At 32.1% G+C, this 20,382-nt stretch overlaps 1 protein-coding gene across 1 annotated transcript in view; it reads left to right on the forward strand.

Moving 5' to 3' along the window:
- Nucleotides 1-3,561: 3,561 nt before the first annotated feature.
- LOC132749592 (structural maintenance of chromosomes protein 2-like) overlaps nucleotides 3,562-20,382 on the forward strand; it is an 80,300-nt gene continuing 63,479 nt past the window's right edge. The window contains exon 1 of the mRNA XM_060739411.1: nucleotides 3,562-4,160. Coding sequence (XP_060595394.1) covers nucleotides 3,686-4,160 — 475 coding nt within the window. The 5' untranslated portion in view covers nucleotides 3,562-3,685. The remainder of the gene's footprint in view (nucleotides 4,161-20,382) is intronic.

Consider the following 20,382-nt stretch of genomic DNA (forward strand, 5'->3'; position numbering starts at 1 on the left):
ATTTTCAGTATTTTTCGATTTTCAGTGTCAAGTACTTTCCGTGCGTCACGTTTTTCAGGTGTCAAGTACTTTCCGTGTTTCACAATTTTCGGTGTCATTTCGCGATTTTCAAGTATCAATACTTTGAGTGCGTCACGATTATCAAATGTCAAGTGTTTCAGTGTTTCATGATTTTCAGGTGTCAAATACTTTCAGTGTTTCATGATTTTTAGGTGTCGAGTACTTTCAGTGTTTCACGATTTTCAGATATAAGTGCTTTCAGTGTTTCACGATTTTCAGGGGTCAAGTACTTTCAGTTTTTTACGATTTTTTAGGTGTCAAGTCCTTTCAGTGTATCACGATTTTAAGGTGCCAAGTACCTTTAGTGCTTCATGGTCGGTTTTCAGGTGTCAGGTACTTTCAATATTTTTCGATTTTCAGTGTCAAGTATATTCCGTGTGTCACATTTTTCAGGTGTCAAGTAGTTTCCGTGTTTCACAATTTTCGGTGTAATTTCGCGATTTTCAAGTACAGTCGACTTCGGTTATAACGAACTCAATGGGGCATTGAAATATCGTTCGTTATATCCGAAGTTCGCTACAAGCGAAGTAGCAACAACTTGCTGACTAATTTGGTCGGGCAAATTTGCCGTGACAAAGCCATACTCTTCACAGGTTACCGTTGATACTGGTATGTTACTGCAGCGGTTATTTAATGTGGGGCATTTTATTGAGCAATATATTATGTACATGGTACATATATTTATTCATGTATTAATTGTCTATGAAGTTCTTACCATTTGTTTTCTTTTACTTTTAGCTTATTATCGTTTAGTTAATAATGCAAACACAAAAAATCGATTACTTGGCAATCATCGGGTATTTACAGCAATCAACTGAGGGTGTGAAATACAAATTTTCCGTAACAAGTAGGAAATTATGTAATGAGAATATTTTTCAAAATTTGTATTCCCTTAAGCCATAACTAACCTGTCATTCGATTGTTTAATTATCGGATAGTGTTATTTATGTACTGATCCTAATCAAGCGCATCCCGATATTTCAATAATAACAGTTTGTTATAACCGAGGAAATTTAAATGTTTTCAGTCATTTGGGGCTTGAAAAAATGGTTCGTTATAGCCGAAAATTCGCTATAAGCGAGTTCGTATTAAGCGATGTGATTTAATATAAAATAAAGAAGGAATCGGCCGGGGATCTCAGATTTAGTTCGCTATTAACGATAATTCGTTATAAGCGAGTTCGTTATAAGTGGAGTCGACTGTATCAGTACTTTGTGTGCGTCACGATTATCAAATATCAAGTGCTTTCAGTGTTTCATGATTTTCAGGTGTCAAATACTATTTTTAGGTGTCGAGTACTTTCAGTGTTTCACGATTTTCAGATATAAAGTGCTGTCAGTCTTTTACGATTTCAGGAATCATGTACTTTCAGTGTTTTACGATTTTTTAGGTGTCAAGTCCTTTCAGTGTATCACGATTTTTAGGTGCCAAGTACCTTTAGTACTTCATGGTCGGTTTTCAGGTGTCAAGTACTTTCGGTGTTTCACGATTTTCATGTGTCATGTACTTAAAGTGTTTCACGATTTCAGGTGTCAAGTACTTTCAGTTTTTCACGATTTTCAGGTGTCAAGTACTTTCAGTATTTCTTGATTTTCAGGTGTCAAGTACTTTCAGTGAGTCACGTTATTCAGGTGCCAAGTACTTTCAGTGTATCACGGTTTTCAGGTGTCAAGTACGTTCAATGTTTTGTGATTTTCAAGTATCAGTACTTTGAGTGCGTCACAATTATTCAATGTCAAGTGCTTTCAGTGTTACACGGTTTTCAGGTGTCAAATACTTTCAGTGTTTCAAGATTTTCAGTTATAAAGAGCTTTCAGTGTTTCACGATTTTCAAGAGTCAAGTACTTTCAGCGTTTAACGATTTCAGGTGTCAAGTGCTTTCAGTGTTTCATGATTTTCAGGCGCCAAGTTCTTTCAGTGTTTCACGATTTTCAGGTGTCAATTGCTTTCAGTGTTTCACAATTTTCAGGTGTCAAGTACTTCTAGTTTTTCACGATTTTAAGGTGTCAAGTTCCTTCAGTGTTTCACGGTTTTCAGGTGTCAAGTACCATTAGTGTTTCATGAGTTTCAGGTGTCATGTACATTCAGTGTTTCACGATTTTCAGGTATCAAATGCTTTCAGTGTTTAACGATTTTCTTGTGTCTATTTCTTTCTTTCTTATATTCGATTTCAAGTTGTTTCAGTGCGTTATAATTCACAAGTATCAGATATTCCAGTCCTTCGCAGTTTTCAAGTACCAATTATTTCAGTGCGTTACACATTCAGGTGTTCAGTTATCCGTGCATCACAATTTTCATTAATTCCAGTATGTCATAATTTTCGGTAAATTTCAATGCTTCATAGTGTTTTACAATTTTCAGGTTTCCTGTTCATTCAGTGCTTCCCAATTTTTAGGATTCAAGTAATTAAAAAAATCTCGATTTAAGGGTTCCCAGTATCTACAGTGCAATACTCTCAGTTCTTGACTATTTTCAGGTTTTAAGTACTTTCAATGTTACAAAATTTTGATGTTTCTAGTCATTACAGTGCTTCCAAATTTTCAGGTTCTCCAGTACATTCAGTGATTAAATATTTCAGATTCCCGGTACATTCAGTGCGTCACAATTTTTAGGTTTTCTTGTACTTTTACTTATGTCTATGAGATATCTTAGATATTTTACAGGAAAAATAGTTTAGAATACGTCCCTGGTGTTAAATTTGCCATGCCTTAGGGGTCATGATGATCCTTACTGGGGCTTAAATTTAATAGCAACCAGTGGATCAACAATCGTTACTTTACAGTCATCAGTGACTTTGATAGCAACTATTGTCTTCAGTTTTTTCTGTAGCAGCAATTGACTTTCCAAAGTAATTAGTGATCTCATGAGGCATCGCTGACTTTCCAGAGTAACCAGTGACTTCAAAAACGACCATTCTTTAGCAACAAGCCAATTCCATATCAGCCGTTCTTTTTCCTAAACAAAACATGTGTTTATTAGCAACAAGTTATTTTCGTCAATTATTGATGTAAAATTAAGCAAGCAGTGATTTCCAAAAACAAAATGAATTTTTTTTTATCAACCTGTCACTTCTATAGAAGCTATTGACTCTCATTGCATTTATTGTTTTCCAGAGCATACAGTGACTTTCCATATTTCCATAGGAACCATTTTATTTCTTAGCTACCATTAACTTTCCATAGAAACTATTGATTTTAAATCGAGGAATCAAACATTGACTTTCATAGTAACCACTAACTTCCAAAGACACCTTAAGTTTTTTTTATAGCCACCAGTGAATTTTTTAATTACTAATAAAGTTTCTTAGCAATAACAACCCATAAACGTTTTTACATTTGCACGATTTCAGATGCAGATATGACCTTTGTGATATCAGTAAAAGATTAAGACTTAATATCTGTTTTCCATTGATAGTAAACAGTGTTAATTGGCCCTTGTTAACAAGAGCCTTTATAATAAGTAGAGTAATCATGACTCTTGTTCAGAATAATGTGTTGTTTTTTTCATGCATAATATTTTATAAACAGATAAGTTGTTGGATCAACATCTTCGATAAACACTTAAAAAGATCAAACAACCAAACTTAAATGATATTGTTGTTATTTAATTCCGGTTTTAGATACTTATGCGTCGAAGTTCTTCAGCTTTGAATATTCAGCAAACAATTGCCGAATTCAAAACTTGCCCTCTTGATCTGGAAGAAGAGAGAAGGATACAGAAAGAAATAAAAAAGTGGAAGGACTATGAAGATGATGTTGACCGTCTGAAGCAGGAAATGACAGCAGTGAAAGACAATATATCTGACGTGAAGAAAGACATTGAAGACGTAAAGGGAAATGTAACTGAAGTAAAAAAAGACATTGAAGGCATAAGGAAAAATGTAACTGAGGTGAAAAGAGACCTAGAAGGCGTAAAAGAAAATGATACTGCAGTGAAGAGAAACCTTGAAGGCATAAAGGAAAATGTAACTGAAGTGAAGAAAGACCTTGAAGACGCAAAAGAAAATGATACTGCAATGAAGAGAGACATTGAAGACATAAAGGAAAATGTAACTGATGTGAAGAGAGACGTCGATGAGTTTAAAAGACGGCAAGGGACAGGTTTGTTACTTTTTAAGCTTAAATATTTTATTGTTTAATGAATTCTACATTATTGAGATATCTTTAGAAAGGCTGAGAAAAGAATATACTAGAATACTAACAAATACTATGAAACCTTTTTGGATTAAGGATTTCATGTCAACAGCAATAATTCTATAAATCAATTCCCTTTCCAGACCATTGCCATTGCCAGAAATATAAACAATATAACACTATTTAAGAAAAACGGAAATTCTCTCTTTCGAAGATTATAATCGATTCCTTCCACTTTGCAAATATAACAAACTTAATTTATTACATGCTTTTCGGTGGTTTATAGAAATATATCAGTGAAATAAAAACTGGTAATTTCACTGTTTTAAACAGTGAAATTACCAATTTGATAATTTCACTGTTTTGAATTTAAGCCCGTTACGTTGTTTTAGTGAAATACCATCGTGCACAGTACTGGAAAACCATTTTTAATGACGTGACGTGTCATAAATGACGTCACGTTGTATTAGTATTTTGCGCGCGCTTTTCATTTAGTTCTAGTTAAAAAGTCTTTTTAAACGTTCTTTCATGTAATAAAAAGAAAATTTGTTTAGTTTAGTGTAAGATTGAAATATATTTCGCCTCGTGAACACCAAAAGTTCATATTTTCACTCGTGGCTGCGCCCACTCGTGAAATTATACCTTTTGGTGCTCACTCGGTGAAATATATTCCGATCTTACACTGAACTAAACAATATCCTCAATATCTTGCTGTAAATATTAAATGTAAATCTACAATATTTCTAGGTTTTGAGTCACAATCTCGTGGATGATACAAGTGATAAATAACTATTTAATAATTTTAAAGATCATTTTAACTTATTTTATATGGTTTTATATCATAAATTTAATATAATGCTTAAATGAAGATTTATCAATATTGTAAGTTCCAAAAAACAATATTTGTAAAGATATTACCGAATTTACATTTCATGTTTATAACAGGAGGTAATTAGAAATTTATTTTCTATAATGTCTATGTCATTTTTTCAATAAGAAATAAATGCATATATTTCAATTATTACATATAATGTGACAAGTAATTGCAGTACATACTTTAGATATTCTTCGATGTTTGAAAATTATTTTAGAAGCATAATTATATACAAATATAAAATTTCGCATATTTAAGTGTGGTTACATACAGGATCTTTAAACGTAAATATCGTGCACGCGCGTTTTTATTCAGATTATTCGGTTGCGTTTAGTTTTTTTACCATGTATGTTTAGCTTCCGGTATTGAATCGGTGAAACTTCACAATTTCCGTTCCTGATGTATATTGATGTATATTGTCAAGCTCACCCGTGCAATATCATGAACACTGGTCACTTGTTCTGTGTTGTATTTATCCAATTGTTTTGTTTGTTTTATATGTTTCTATTTGAGAAAGATATTCATTGGTTCTTTTAAATATTTTTTAACTTCTGTGCACTGTTTGCTCTTCCTGACCCGCTCATTCTTTTCAGTCACCTCTTGCAAATCACACGTTTACTGTTATTTAGGAATGATCAGTACCAAGTCTAGTTGTGCATATTGTCAGCATTTTCCGGTTCAGTGATTTTTGTCAGAGTTATGACCCTTTAATAATTTTTAATTTTAAAGTTTGTCCGGACTACTTCTCTTATACCACTATTGCAATTTCAATGAAACTTTACAGGATTGATCTGTAGCTCAAGTCCTTGCGCATATTGCACGAGTTTTCCGGTTGAATGATTTTTGGCCGAGTTATGGCCCTTTGACAAAAAGGTGTTTTTTTCTGTCGTTGCCAGATACACAAAAGCTTGTCCGGACTACTCCTCATAAACTACTGGTGCAATTTTATCCAAACTTTACAGGAATGATCAGTACCAAGTCTAGTTGTGCACTGTCTGTCTGTCTGTCTGTCACAAAATTTGTCCCAACATGAAATTGGCCATCATGAGGCGACACATGTGATTACTGATCGCTCTTGTTTTAATTATTCATAACATTTACAGCATGATAGAATATTTAAGATGTTCAAAACATATTCCATAATTACATAGGTGGTTTAACCTCCTTACCAAAGAAAGTCACAATTTATTTACCAGAGCACATTTCAGCCACCACATTTTCTTGGACAGGCTGTCAAGCAGCTTCGCAGTACTACATGTAGTTGCATTCACTCTAAATTGCAACGTGCTGATAACTTCAGTACATGCTAGGGCAAAGGTACTCTTCGAAATGTGGTACGATCAATCACAGTGAAAATGACTTTCACCATCCGAGATTCGAACCCCGGGTATCCAGATTTACTTCGAGCCGAACGGTACGGATACTCCCAATTTCAAGCATGCGCATGTCTTTTATATTGACTTGGACTGCCTTCACCCTCTATGTCTTCATTATCTTGCAGACGTTGGAATATGTAAGTATAATAATTATTGAATCAATCGTTGCTTACATTTTCAATATGCGAATCAACGAAATTATATGACCAGAGAACCACCGCAAAAAATAATTATCGTATCTTTCCTACATTAAATATACAATTGAAAATTCAAAAATCTGGAGACAAAGTGATCCCTCGGAAGCATTAATCACAACAAAATTACACGAGAACTTCAGACTCGGTTTGATTGAGTCTGTACATGAGGGATAATGAATATGTGCAACATCTCTCACGCCCCTTAGCACCGGCTTGAGCGGTACTCTATTCTTAGTCACAGGGGGCCTACACGGGGGCGCGGAACGAGATTTAAGAAATGCATCTCCCATCATTTCCTTGTGAGGATTGTAAGGTCCTTCCTTAGCAGTCCTTTATCACGCAGACTGCATTATACTAGAAGAAACCGGAAACTAAAAATGTAATTGCACATATTTATACATAATTATGGTGTTTAAAAGTTATATATAGTTAACAAGTAAAGTCTGTTATTTATGTTATTATAAGTTTATTGTAATATGCCGCTTTTCATGGAATGGTACTAACGTGTCACATTAAAGGTTCCATGATAACCACCATATGAACACATATGCGGATGTTTCAAAATTCTAAATTTTACCAGTTCATGTTAAAATGTTATATACTGCTTAAGCCGGTGCTAGGGGACGTTGACGGTAATTTGCACTTACCAGTAAAAGTAAAGTAATTGCATTTTATAGTCTAAGTTTCATGCTTACGCACGTTCACCGACTTTACAGCTATTACCCCTGGTCATCGGGCTACTGGTATCTATCTATCAATCTCCCTAGGGAGTCTTTTAACTCCGCTTAGTGCAGCCGACACTTTGGCGCAACGGAATTATACCACCCTCGCAGGTACCCATTTACACCTGGGTGAAGTGAAGCAATCGCAGGTAAATTTCTTGCTCAAGGAAATTAGCAGTGCCCCTGGTGGGGTTCGAACTCAGGACCTCTCGATCCCTAAGCGCGCGTCCTACCACTGGACTACCAGTACCGTCCATGAACAGGCTCAAATTTTCAAATTTGCAGTGTTGGGCTTTCTCGAGGGATTCTTATTTTTCTCTGTTATATAACTACCACTCAAGCTTTATTATTATTTAGCATGAATGATTATATTTGATCCTTGATCTCATAATTATTGTCATTTTAAAATGTAATGTCATATACAATGTATTCTAATTAATAGGACCGTGGTTGAAAAGATATTCCTTGCGTTAACTTTAAATATTATATTCCTTAATATGTCATTTGCCATGTCTAAATTTATAAAAATAAAATTCAAAGAAAATTTTTTTTTTTTTTTTGATAATATTTTGCCATGGCAAACTTTTATGTACTTGCCATGGCAAATTTTTGCCATGGACATGCCATGGCAAATTTTTGCCATGGAATTGCCATGGCAAATTTGCCATGGCAGAAATTTGCCATGGCATTTCTATGGCAAACATTTGCCATGGCAAAATGAAAAAAAATTAGAGATTACAATAAAAACATAACAATAGCACCAATAACATGTCAAAGGATAAGTTTTAGAATGTTTTGTGATGTTTTAAAAAAATAATTGCCATGGCAAAAGTAGGAAAAATCTTGCCATGGCAATTCTAATTTGCCATGGCAAATTATTTGCCATGGCAAAATGCCGAAATGCCATGGCAAAACACACTTTGCCATGGCAAATGCAAACTTTCAATGCATTTTTACAAAAAAGTATTAAAGATAGAAAAACAAAACATATTAACTTTTAAACCTTTTAGTAAATATGACAATTTAAGATAGTTTTCATTTTTTTAAAGCGCGTAAAAATAGGGGTTGAATTTGCCAAAAACTGGCGCTGCAAAAAGAAACCGGCAGCTATTTTTAGATCTACGTTTGCTTTATTTCAATTAAAATTGAAGTAATTTCATAAGTAAATATATTCATACAGACGCTGTCATGTCATCAAAATTAAGTTATTTGTTTTTTCTTATTCCGCTTCGAATGTGTATATAAATCTGTTTTATTGTATTTTGTTTTTATATTTGTAAGATGTATAATTATTTTATTATATATCTAAATAAATGTAGACCATTTTTATTTGGAATATATTAAAAGATCGAACCTACACCCAGAGTTTGTTTCTATCCAGTGTAGAAATATTTAACCCTGCGACACTTGCATATGATATATTTATCAGATTTTGGAACGAAATAACGTAAACTTATATTTTCATGCATGTAGCACTTCTTTCTTATAGTAGCGTTTTGATTTACAACTTCATTCATAAGGGTAAAATGACGTCTTTCGAAGAACGAAATTCATTCATAACAGGCGCGTTAGATAGACGTCATTTAAAACAGGCGACGTGTCTTACATTTCTAGCGCCGGTATAAACATTAGATAGTCCAGTCTGATATGTAAGAAAAACAAGTACTAAAACCTTGTAATCAACTTATTTGAGTATTGATCGGCATAGACATTAATTGGTGAAAAACAGTGTGGAGGTCCCATACCCGGGTGCAAAAAATCCATGCTTCCCAGGGATTTCCATGCAAAATAAGAGGCTGGAGTATTGGAACAAAATTTTCCAGCCATGTCCAGACTTAAGCTGAAAAGAAACGGGCTGGAAAAACAGGGAAAAAACATTGAACATTTTCCATGGAAAAGCATGGACTTTATTCCATGCTTTTCCATGTACATGGAGTATTGGAACAAAAGTATGGATTTTTTCCAGGGTATTCCATGTTTCTGCCAACCATATAGGCTGGACTTTTCACCATGGTAAATACTCCAGATTTCGTTTCAATTCCGCCCAGAATCCGTACCAATATTACGAAGGGGTGTGCAGCCCCATCATGATTATTAGTACCTGAATGATTGAATAACAGACTTTAATTAATTTGTAATTAAACTTAAAGCCTGTAATTAAATGAATATTTATTTCATTGTACATAATTTCATGTAGATATATAAAAATACTGTATTTAACTATCAATTCATTTACTTTTTAGCATAGACATTTTTTAGGTACCCTTTTACAACTACATGAAATGTTAAAAGTGTCAAAGTTCAAATCATCTACAGTAACTTGCGTTTGAATAAATGATGATTTTATGATATCTTCGTAAAACAATATTTAGTACAGTAGAATCCCTTCTTAAGACCAACTCAGATTTAAGACCACCCCGCTATTAAGGCCATTTTTTAAAAGTATGGAATTTTCCGTTCTTTATGCAAATAGTTACATGCTGCAGAATTAAGACCATCCCGGTTATCCACTTTTAAGACAACAAGATTCAGTCCCAATTCTTTGATTTATTCTTTATTTGAGACCACTGATTTAAAAGTCAACACCTACCAAGATCACAGATTTGTTGTTATTATCTGCTTAAAAGCTCTTAGGCATGACACTTGATTTTACAAGGTGTCAAAAAACCGTTATTGTAAGGTTACTATATGAAATAAGGTGTGAAAGTAAATTTTAGAGTTACTTTGGCTAAATGTTGCTTTCATCATATTTATTTTGCAAATAAACAATTTCTTATAATATATGATAGGTAACAGAAAGAGCATCGTAACACGAGGCTATCTGATTTGTACGAGGGGGCGTAGATTGCCGAGTGTTTTGATGTTCTTTCTCTTTTGTATCAAAGTCGAAAATACAAGCACGTTCCCTGGTGTCACAATATGAAACCCCAGATAAAAAGTAACCAATGAACGAGCACCTGAATATGATATTTCTATCGCTATCTCTTTCTCTGTCGTCACAATATGTAAACCCATACAAAATGAACCAATCAATGGGCATGCTCTGCAGTGCAGGTAACTTATACTTGCACTCCAGTTTACGCACTGTGCATGTATATTTATACGATTTAGCTCTGACACATTTTCAACAGAAACGTCCCCAAACTATGATACAAATGATGTACATTACATGTTAATATTTAAATCAGACCAAAAGGAATTTTATATTAAATTTCTACAGTAAAATGATTTGCTCTCATCTGATTAAGTATTATAACATATATTGTAATTGAAGGTAAAGATAATATATATTGTTTGTTCATCCAAAATGACTAAAATAGACCATGGTCATAAAGCATGTAAGCAAAGATAAGAAAATTCACAATAAAGACCACCCCGCAATTAAGATCACTTTGGTCAAGTCCCATAGGTGGTTTTAATTGAGGGATTTTACGGTAAATAAAGTCAGATTTCTTGTTGTTGTTTTTACAAGTTTTTTTTTCCAGCATTCTTAGAGAATGTTTAACACATTTCCAGCATCAAAAAAATCTAAGTTTCACTTTCCATGCTACATGGAAGTAAAGTCCAAAGTTTTCCACCCTGTTTCCACAAATGTCCAGCCAATTTTAAGCCATGCTAGAAACGACTGGACAAAAAAGTCCATATAGCATGGAAAAAATACCGCATTCTCCATGAATTTCTATGGAATTAAATGATTTTTCAGTTTTCCAATGTTAACCAGCCTCTCTTCCAGGCTTACCCTGGAAAATCTACACCCAGACAGGCACCCCTTGATTGGTACAAAAGTCCTTGTGGTTAAAGTCATAATATTATTTTTAGAAATATTCAGAAACGCCGGCTGGCTCGACACTGAATGGTTCGCATACATATCATCAATCAAACCTAATCAACATTTTGCAATTTGATACCTAAATCAATTGATTAAATCATTAATTATTAATGTTTTGAGAAACAAGACCTTTATTTGTCTTTTGGAGCAAGTCCAGATCTATGGCTATCCTTCTGGTTTTCTTCATACAGTCCCTGTTCAGATCTCTCAGCTGGGTATTCCTCAGAGGCTCCTACTATTGACTTGTCGTTGAGGTGTGTCACGTGTATTGCAACGTTGTTATGAATGCTTTGGCATTGACGGGGGAAAATTAGATAACTAAACAGTTTAAATAATAAATCTAATTTGTGTTTGAAATTATTTTTGTCCATTAGGATTGCAGTGTTTCAAATGAATCGTAACACATTTACTTTGGTAAATCCGCAAACTGTGAATCAGTAGATAGTAAATCGACTGTTTATAAAAATAATTCAAAATACCTAGCTTGTTATTTAAAATTTATTAGTATTCTATGTATTTAAAAAAAATATTTGGTCAGACAACTTTAAACTTTACTTAAACATTTTTATATAAACTATAGTCCTTAGATATATTCATTTTTTATTTTTTTGTATAGTAATCTATTTAGATAAAAATCAAGCCTGGATGTCATGACGTCATTAATATGAGCCATAGGTAAACAAAGTTTCTAAAAATATCCGATTTAAAACAACATGCTTGAATTTCAAAATCGAAGAATGCTATGCCACGAACAATATTTGCAGAGATTTCATTATTTAACTTCATTTCTTTCTTTTGCATGCAGCAAAACACAATATTCTTTGTTGTTCCTTTTAATTTTGCCTTATCTGCAATTAAAACACTCGGACAAAGTGAGATAACCAAACATTCATGTGTATTTGACTAAATATAAATGTAAAGGATAGTTCTTACCATAATAAAATAAAATGTAAAGGCTAGTTCTTACATGAAATGTACAGAATAGTTATTTAACTTTCTAGTTAATTTGCTGAGATATTTAAGTTCTGTTTAACAGTACTTCCCTCAACAACGAAAAATTACTCTGCATTTCAGATCTCATTACATTTTCTAGTGATCAGTTTATTTTACATACGAACTTACTTCATCTTATTTTACTCAAAACCTGAGTTGTAAATTTTGTCAAAATAACGAGAAAATAATAGCAGGTACACACACTAAATTATGCTGTTCAATAAGTGCCTAATATATGATATGATCATTGATGTGTTCAATTGATATAATGTTTATAATTCTCATATATTTTTGTATATTAATCAAGTATTTATTGACGACCCCGGTGAGCGGCGTCGTCTCTTATGGCATGCTTTTTATTTTGGCCTATGGAAGGAGCTGTTATTATAAGCAGTTAATGTCATGTTGTGTTAATTAGTTTTATTTTGATTCGTAAAAATCAAGTAAACAAATATGTTAGTATATTTGTATTTAATAACCTTAGGTAAAAAGCATGTGCATTGTGATATTATTTTTACAAAATTGCAGGCTCAGTGTAACAGCTTGTATATATATAAAATGTAACAAAACTCGATGTTCCCATTGCTCACGCATTAACCTTTTCCCTGATATAAGCGTGTTTTGACGGCTCTGCCCCCCCCCCCCCGATTTGAGGCCCCAGACAGTGAAAAATTCCCTATTTAGGCTCCAAAAACTGTTTTTCGTTTGAGAAATGTTGTTAAAAAATTGAACACTTTTTCGGCGCGGCCCCCATCAAAATGATACATCGGGGGTTGCCAGAATGGGGACGTGCCCCCTTCTGTTTGGGGGGTTTGAAGGGGGCGGTAGTCTCCCTCATCACCAGGAAAATTTTGGACATCTGACAGGATAAAAATGGCCTCAGGTCGATCTTAAGGTGACGTTTTACCAACACTGAAAAACCTTTTACTCTGTCTCATTGTATTGAGAAGTTTCAGTACTTTAAAATCAGTTTTGATGGGGAAAAAAGCAAAATAGTGATTTTTCGCAATTTGAGACGTCCCCGGTTGCCATGGTAGCAGGAAATTTAAGATTGAACATGTTGTTACAGAGGTTATGGTTCAGTCAACATATGTACCAAGTTTCATCAGTATTGAAGAATTTTTCATAGTTTATAGCAGTTTGAACTTGTAACAGGAGGCTTTTCAATGAAAACGGCCATTTTTCACAATATGCTCATGGGATAAAAGGTTAACACTGGTTCATCATTTACCAGTTACATTACCAAACAAAACTGTAAGTTATGTTACAATACACACTGTCAAACTAAAAATGGTGTTTACCTTATGACTTGTAATAAATGCAATACACAATATGTTAAACTAAGTAAGCAGTTTGAAGACGAATGAATAGTCACAAATTTGATATATGTAATTTTACAGATCCGTCATCTTTCACAAATGTTGCCACACTTTACATTTTAATTTGAATGATCATAATTCCATTGACTTTTCATTTATGCTCATATCATTGAAAATTATATGGACAGTCTATAACAGCCACCGGAAAATCTTTGCACCACCGGGATAGTGGCAAACTTCACTACCATTTATACTTGCCCTAAACACCCAAAAATCATTTCATCCGATAGATTTAATGTTAATTATTAATAATTGACTTCATTTAAAGCTATTTTTATTTTTTTCTTATCAAAAATTGTATTTTAAAAAAAATTCCGGGCGGAATTTCATGTATTCCGATCGGAATTATGCTGTCCGGGCGGAATTATTTAAATTCCAATTGGAATTTATTCCAACATTATTATTTATTCCAACGGGAATTTCAATTTTTATGAAATTGTCGAAATACATAAACACATGCTTAATATGTATTTGTATGCATTTTCTTGTTGAAATAACGTCTATTTAAGCATTTTTCGGAAAATCCGATTGGATTTTTTCCCATTAAATTTAACTGGAAAAAAATCCGATTGGAATAAAACCCAACTGGACATTATTCCAGTTGGAGTTTTTTCCAATACTTTTTATTGGAAATAAATCCTATTGGAATTAATTCCAATTTAAAAGGAACGGAAATTAATCCAATTGGAAGGTAATATATATTAAGATTTAAGGTAGTTTTATGTACTTCCCGGACTAAATAAAGACAAATATGGGCCGAAACGTGTTAGAGCCGATTTTTGCACGGGCCGATTTGATGTAATACTAAACTGCTGACGAATGATGATATATATGATAATTTATATAAGAAACTGCTAACAAGTTTAAATAAAAAAGCGTTATCGAAAACTGCTGACAAGTTAGATAAAGAAGGAAAAACATTGAAAATGTCAATTAGGTGTCAACTAGCTATTAGTGTTATTCTAGGCGACGTCGAGAGATGCTTTATAAGACGTATATTCAAGATGACACTATTACAAATAATAAATATTGATATATAAATAATAATTGATATATTTCTCAATTTCTATTGTTAAATTATCTTATTTCAGTATGTTAAAGAAATGTCTTCTATGTGATATATATTGGATAAAATTTAGAAAATGTAGTCATAATATGGTGATCTTACATATAAAAGAATATCATATTCCTGAAAATATATGAAGTGAGTGAGTGAGTTGGTGAGTGAGTGAGTGAGTGCACTCATTTTTTCATTCATTCATTTTTTCATTCATTCATTTTTTCATTCATTCATTCACTCACTCACTCATTGTTTCATTCATTCATTCTATTCATTCATTCATTCATTCATTCATTCATTCATTCATTCATTGGATGATTACTTTAAATTTCTTAGACCGTACCATAATCATTTAGCTGTAAAATTGGGCGGGGTTTGGCTTATGCAGTTCTTATTTTCAATTACCAATGAATAAAGGAATTCTCATTCGGCTAATAAAATGATTGGAATAAAAAATGAATCAATAACATATATCTGATTGGCCCCAAATGTATGTTCACACCCCAAAATCTTGTGAAAACATTCCATCAATTAAGTTTTATTACCCTTTAATCAGATTGAGATCGAATTGCATGGTGTGAAAAACACAAATGACCATCTTTGGATATGTCACACAAAAAATAAATAAAATGTGGATCATTTAGCCGTAAATTTTACATACAGTTTATTAAGAATTAGCTCTAAAAAGATTGTTTCTTTGTTCAGTTCATTAATTAATTAATTTAACGCTCTTTACATTCAGGAAAACATATTTTATAAAATCATGCCGACCACATAAATTTGTGAAAAACTGCTGATCAGCTACATATTAATTCAATTTTATTTAAGGCCGTAAAACTTCTTATTCTATGTGCAAGATGGATATATCACACACAAAAAAAAATGTGGATCATTTAGCCGTAAATTTTACATACAGTTTATGAAGGAATGTAGCTCTAAAAAGATTGTTTCTTTGTCTAGTTCATATGTTGAAAAATATCTAAAGTGTGTGTATCGAAGCTTTTAAAATTGTCAAAACATTTTGAATCTATTTCATTTTAGTTTTAAAATGTGCACATGAATAACCCTTTGAGAATGTTGTAGGAAACTAATATTTAACATTCATTCATTCATTCATTCATTCATTCATTCATTCATTCATTCATTCATTCATTCATTCATTCATTCATTCATTCATTCATTCATTCATTCATTCTTTCATTCATTCATTCATTCATTCATTCATTCATTCATTCATTCATTCATTCATTCATTCATTCATTCATTCATTCATTCATTCATTCATTCATTCATTCATTCATTCATTCATTCATTCATTCATTCATTCATTCATTCATTCATTCATTCATTCATTCATTCATTCATTCATTCATTCATTCATTCATTCATTCATTCATTCATTCATTCATTCATTCATTCATTCATTCATTCATTCATTCATTCATTCATTCATTCATTCATTCATTCATTCATTCATTCATTCATTCATTGCATGATTACTTTAAATTTCTGAGACCGTACCATAATCATTTAGCTGTAAAGTTGGGCGGGGTTAGGCTTATGCAGTTCTTATTTTCAATTACCAATGAATTCGGCTAATAAATTGATTGGAATGCAAAATGAATCAATGACATATATCTGATTGGCCCCATATGTATGTTCACACCCCAAAATCTTGTGAAAACATTCCATCAATTAAGTTTTATCACCCTTTATTCAGATTGAGATGGAATTGCATGGTGTGAAAAACACAAAGACCATCTTTGGATATATCACACAAAAACATAAATAAAATGTGGATCAATTAGCCGTAAATTTTACATACAGTTTACGAAGGAAATTAGCTCTAAAAGGATTGTTTGTTTTTTTTGTTTAATTCATTAATTAATTAATTTAACGCCCTTTACATTCAGGAAAACATATTTTATTAAATCATGCCGACCATTTAAATTTGTGAAAAACTGCTGATCACCTAGATATTAATTCAATTTTATTTAAGGCCGTAAAACTTCTTATTCTATATGTTCGGTAAATTTAATGCTCTTTACATGCAAGCGAGAAAGATGTACAAAGAAAAAAGATATTTTGCCGTGAAATTATTATTCATTTTATGTTGTCTGCAAAGTTAATATATTGTATTAAGTCATGTCAACGATTAAATTTAATACAAAAATAAAATGCTGATCAATTTAATATTAATTTTAATTGATAAAAGCCGTAAAACTCTTCTTTTTCTATATGGTCAGCAAATTTAACCTTCATTCAGGCGAGCAAATGCTGACCACTTAAATATATAGTGAAAATGCTGATTAGGTAGATATATAGAGAAAATTGATATTTTGCAATGAAATTGATATTTATTTTAAACTGTCTGCAAAGTTAATATATTGTATTGTCATGTCGATCATTGAATTTTGTAAAATAAAAAAATATATTTTCGAAATTATGAACAAATAATATATTTTTTTAATATGTTGAAAAATATCTAAAGTGTATGTATCACCTTAAAATAATTATCATGTTCAATTTATAGTGTTATTAAGAAAAATGCCTCGTCGTCAAAAATTGGGGGAGATTACGACAACTTAACACCTTTACAACAGAACTCCTTTACCGCAGCAACCCTTTAATGAAGAACAACAGCTTCCGATAATCTGGCTTTATATTTTATCGACAACATATAAGAATACACCTTAAGGCAAACTTAACGGACCCCTGTAGCGTTGAATGCCATATATATCGAACACTCGTAGACGCTGTCTTTATCTGATCGCGATCACTCAGGCGCTTTAACTACCTTACTCTTGACAATCATAAATATCAGGCATCCGAAGGTGCTGTCTTAATCTGATCGGGGTCATAAGGCGCTTTGACCGCATTACCTCGATCAGAACAAGCATCTATAAGATAAAGAATCAGGTTCAACATTTCATCATTCATCATAGCTTAAGTTGGGAAACCGAGACGGGAACACACGCATACATTCCTGCTAGAAATATTGCGCACGAACAATCACATCTTTATCAGGTTGAGAAGCCGGGCAGGGAACACACATACACACACAAAAATAGAAAAAAACCGGGACCGGCAAAATAAAGACGAGTTTCACGAACTTCACTGATTTCGCAAACAATCATTTATCGAGATATTTTTTATGGCAGCTTTACTAACAGATAGGTTTTTTAACAGATTGCATTTAAGGAAAACAATTCCACTTTATAATATGTATAAGTGGCAGTTTAAATATATGTATATAGTAAGCAGAAGTAAAATATCGTCTGCATATCGTGAAGTAATGGTGCCAGCGCAATGTCATAGAACGTCATTCTGTTCACAGTGTATTAAAACAAATATCTATTCTTACGAACGAAATTTTACAATAAAATATTAAATAAGTATAGGTTAAAGTTTATTAGTACGTACTAACATAAATAAATTGGTTAGGTGCGCGAGGATGAATGAATGAAAGAATGAAAGAATGAAAGAATGAATGAATGAATGAATGAATGAATAAATAAATAAATAAATAAATAAATAAATAAATAAATAAATAAATAAATAAATAAATAAATATTATTATGAATGAATGAATGAATGAATGAATGAATGAATGAATGAATGAATGAATAAATAAATAAATAAATAAATTATATATTATATTTATTTTTTCATTTATTACTTTGCGTGCACGACTATATTTATCTGCGCGTTTTCATAGACGTTAATAATTTTAAAGCCATTATACTTGAAATTTTTGCATAAGACAGACAGGCAGACAGAAAACTTTATTTTCACTCACGGTATTACAGAACAGAACAGAACAGAACATTTATTTCACTTGTACATCATGTACATCGTGCACATAAATAACATATTTACACAACACAAGTATAGTCACACAATCTATATAAAACAATACAAATGTTATATCAACCAATGAGTTATTAAGAGGATGATTATGATTATATATTTTGATTCATTTATTTATTTCTACGATTAAAAGCAATCTTACTAAATTGACAAAGTTTAACAAGAGTATCTTTTTCCCTGCAATTTAACAATTCGATAAGTTTATGCATGTTTGGTCTGATATAATAATATCGATCAATATATAACCGTCGTATATCATTAAAACATGGACATTTAAATACAAAGTGGAATTCGTCATCGATGTCTCTTGTATCACAGAAAAGACATACTCGTTCATTTCTGGGTAATCTATTAATTCCATACCTATTTGTTTGTACCCGTAATGAATGAGCTGACACTCTTAGTTTTACTAAATATGTTCTTCAATCAAAAGGTAATAGACCAAGATACCTTTCAAATTCATTTTTGTCTTTAAATTCTAACATTGTGCTACCTGACTTATTACTATGCCAACCTTGCAAGAACAATCTATTAACTGCTGTCTAAAAATACTTAAAAACGGCTTTTCTTTAACAAAATGAGGATTATCAAAAACATAATTATATCCATTTTCACACAATAATTTTTTTACATTTGAGACCCAATTCTTTTTACCATTTATACAATCATTATATGACATGTTATATACAGTTTTCAAAATTATATTATCTGTACTGTTAAGTTTAAGCCAAAATTATATTATTCTAATATATCTCGAAATATACAAAGGATATCGTCCCAATTCGCCATAAACTGCAACATTAGGAGTCGACATTTTAACAAAAAGAATTTTCTTACAAAATTTAAGGTGAATTCTTTCGATTTCTTTTGATTTTGTAAACCCCCATATTTCACTTGAATAATTTAGTACTGATCCGACAAAAGAATCAAAAAGTTGACAAATAATTTTAGGTTTCATTTTATATTTTTGACATTTAACTAATAAAACATTCATTGATTTCAAAGCTTTACCGACCAATTGTTGTTGATTTAATGCAAAACTTCCCGTATAATTAAAAACAGTTCCTAGATAGTTAAAATCATTTACAACTTCCAAAATTGTCCCATTATACACAAAAGTCTCATTATTTCTAAGTCCCCCACGTTTACGAAATACCATAACTTTGGTTTTTTGTACATTGACTTCAAGACTCCATAGTTTGCAATACTCAGAAAGTAATATAAGATTAGTGTTAATTTCATCCGGAGTCTTCCCAAGAATAACCATATCATCTGCAAACAAAAGTAGAATAAGAATAATATCATCAATATTTACACCTGAATTTATATCATCTTGCAAAAATAACTCTAAGTTAACCCCGTGCTTATACAACATTATATATTACAAAAACAACATGAGGATGTATGCAAATAACACAAATTAAGCAATATATGGTTCCGGAAGAGATCAGCAATAGAAAAAATGGGGAAAAATAAAATAGAAAAACAATTATTTATGCATTCAGTATCATATATCAGATGATATAAGATTATAAGAATAATCAAAGATGGCATTGATTATGTTAATGTCTTAAACTAATTAAAATACATACACACCACTAATTATTATTAACTGATAAACGTGGTCAAGATCTACTAATTGACCAGTCGCAAAAGGCAGCGTGTGATCACCTGATTTCATTGGATAACCTCTAAAACGGTCAAAATTATCTGATTGGTAGCATATCGACGGTCCAGCGATTCCCGTCTTAATGCAAATAAGAGCAACGAGGCAGTAAATTTTATTGTGGCTTTAAGGATATTTTATATCTTTTTCCGGTGAACCTAAGCACACAAAATAAAGGATATTTGGGAAAATAAACTTGCTGTAACAAATTCAAATTATTTTT

This window comes from Ruditapes philippinarum, unplaced genomic scaffold, assembly GCF_026571515.1.
Source record: "Ruditapes philippinarum isolate M1 unplaced genomic scaffold, ASM2657151v2 ctg7975_1_1_1_1, whole genome shotgun sequence".
Classification (NCBI taxonomy): domain Eukaryota; kingdom Metazoa; phylum Mollusca; class Bivalvia; order Venerida; family Veneridae; genus Ruditapes; species Ruditapes philippinarum.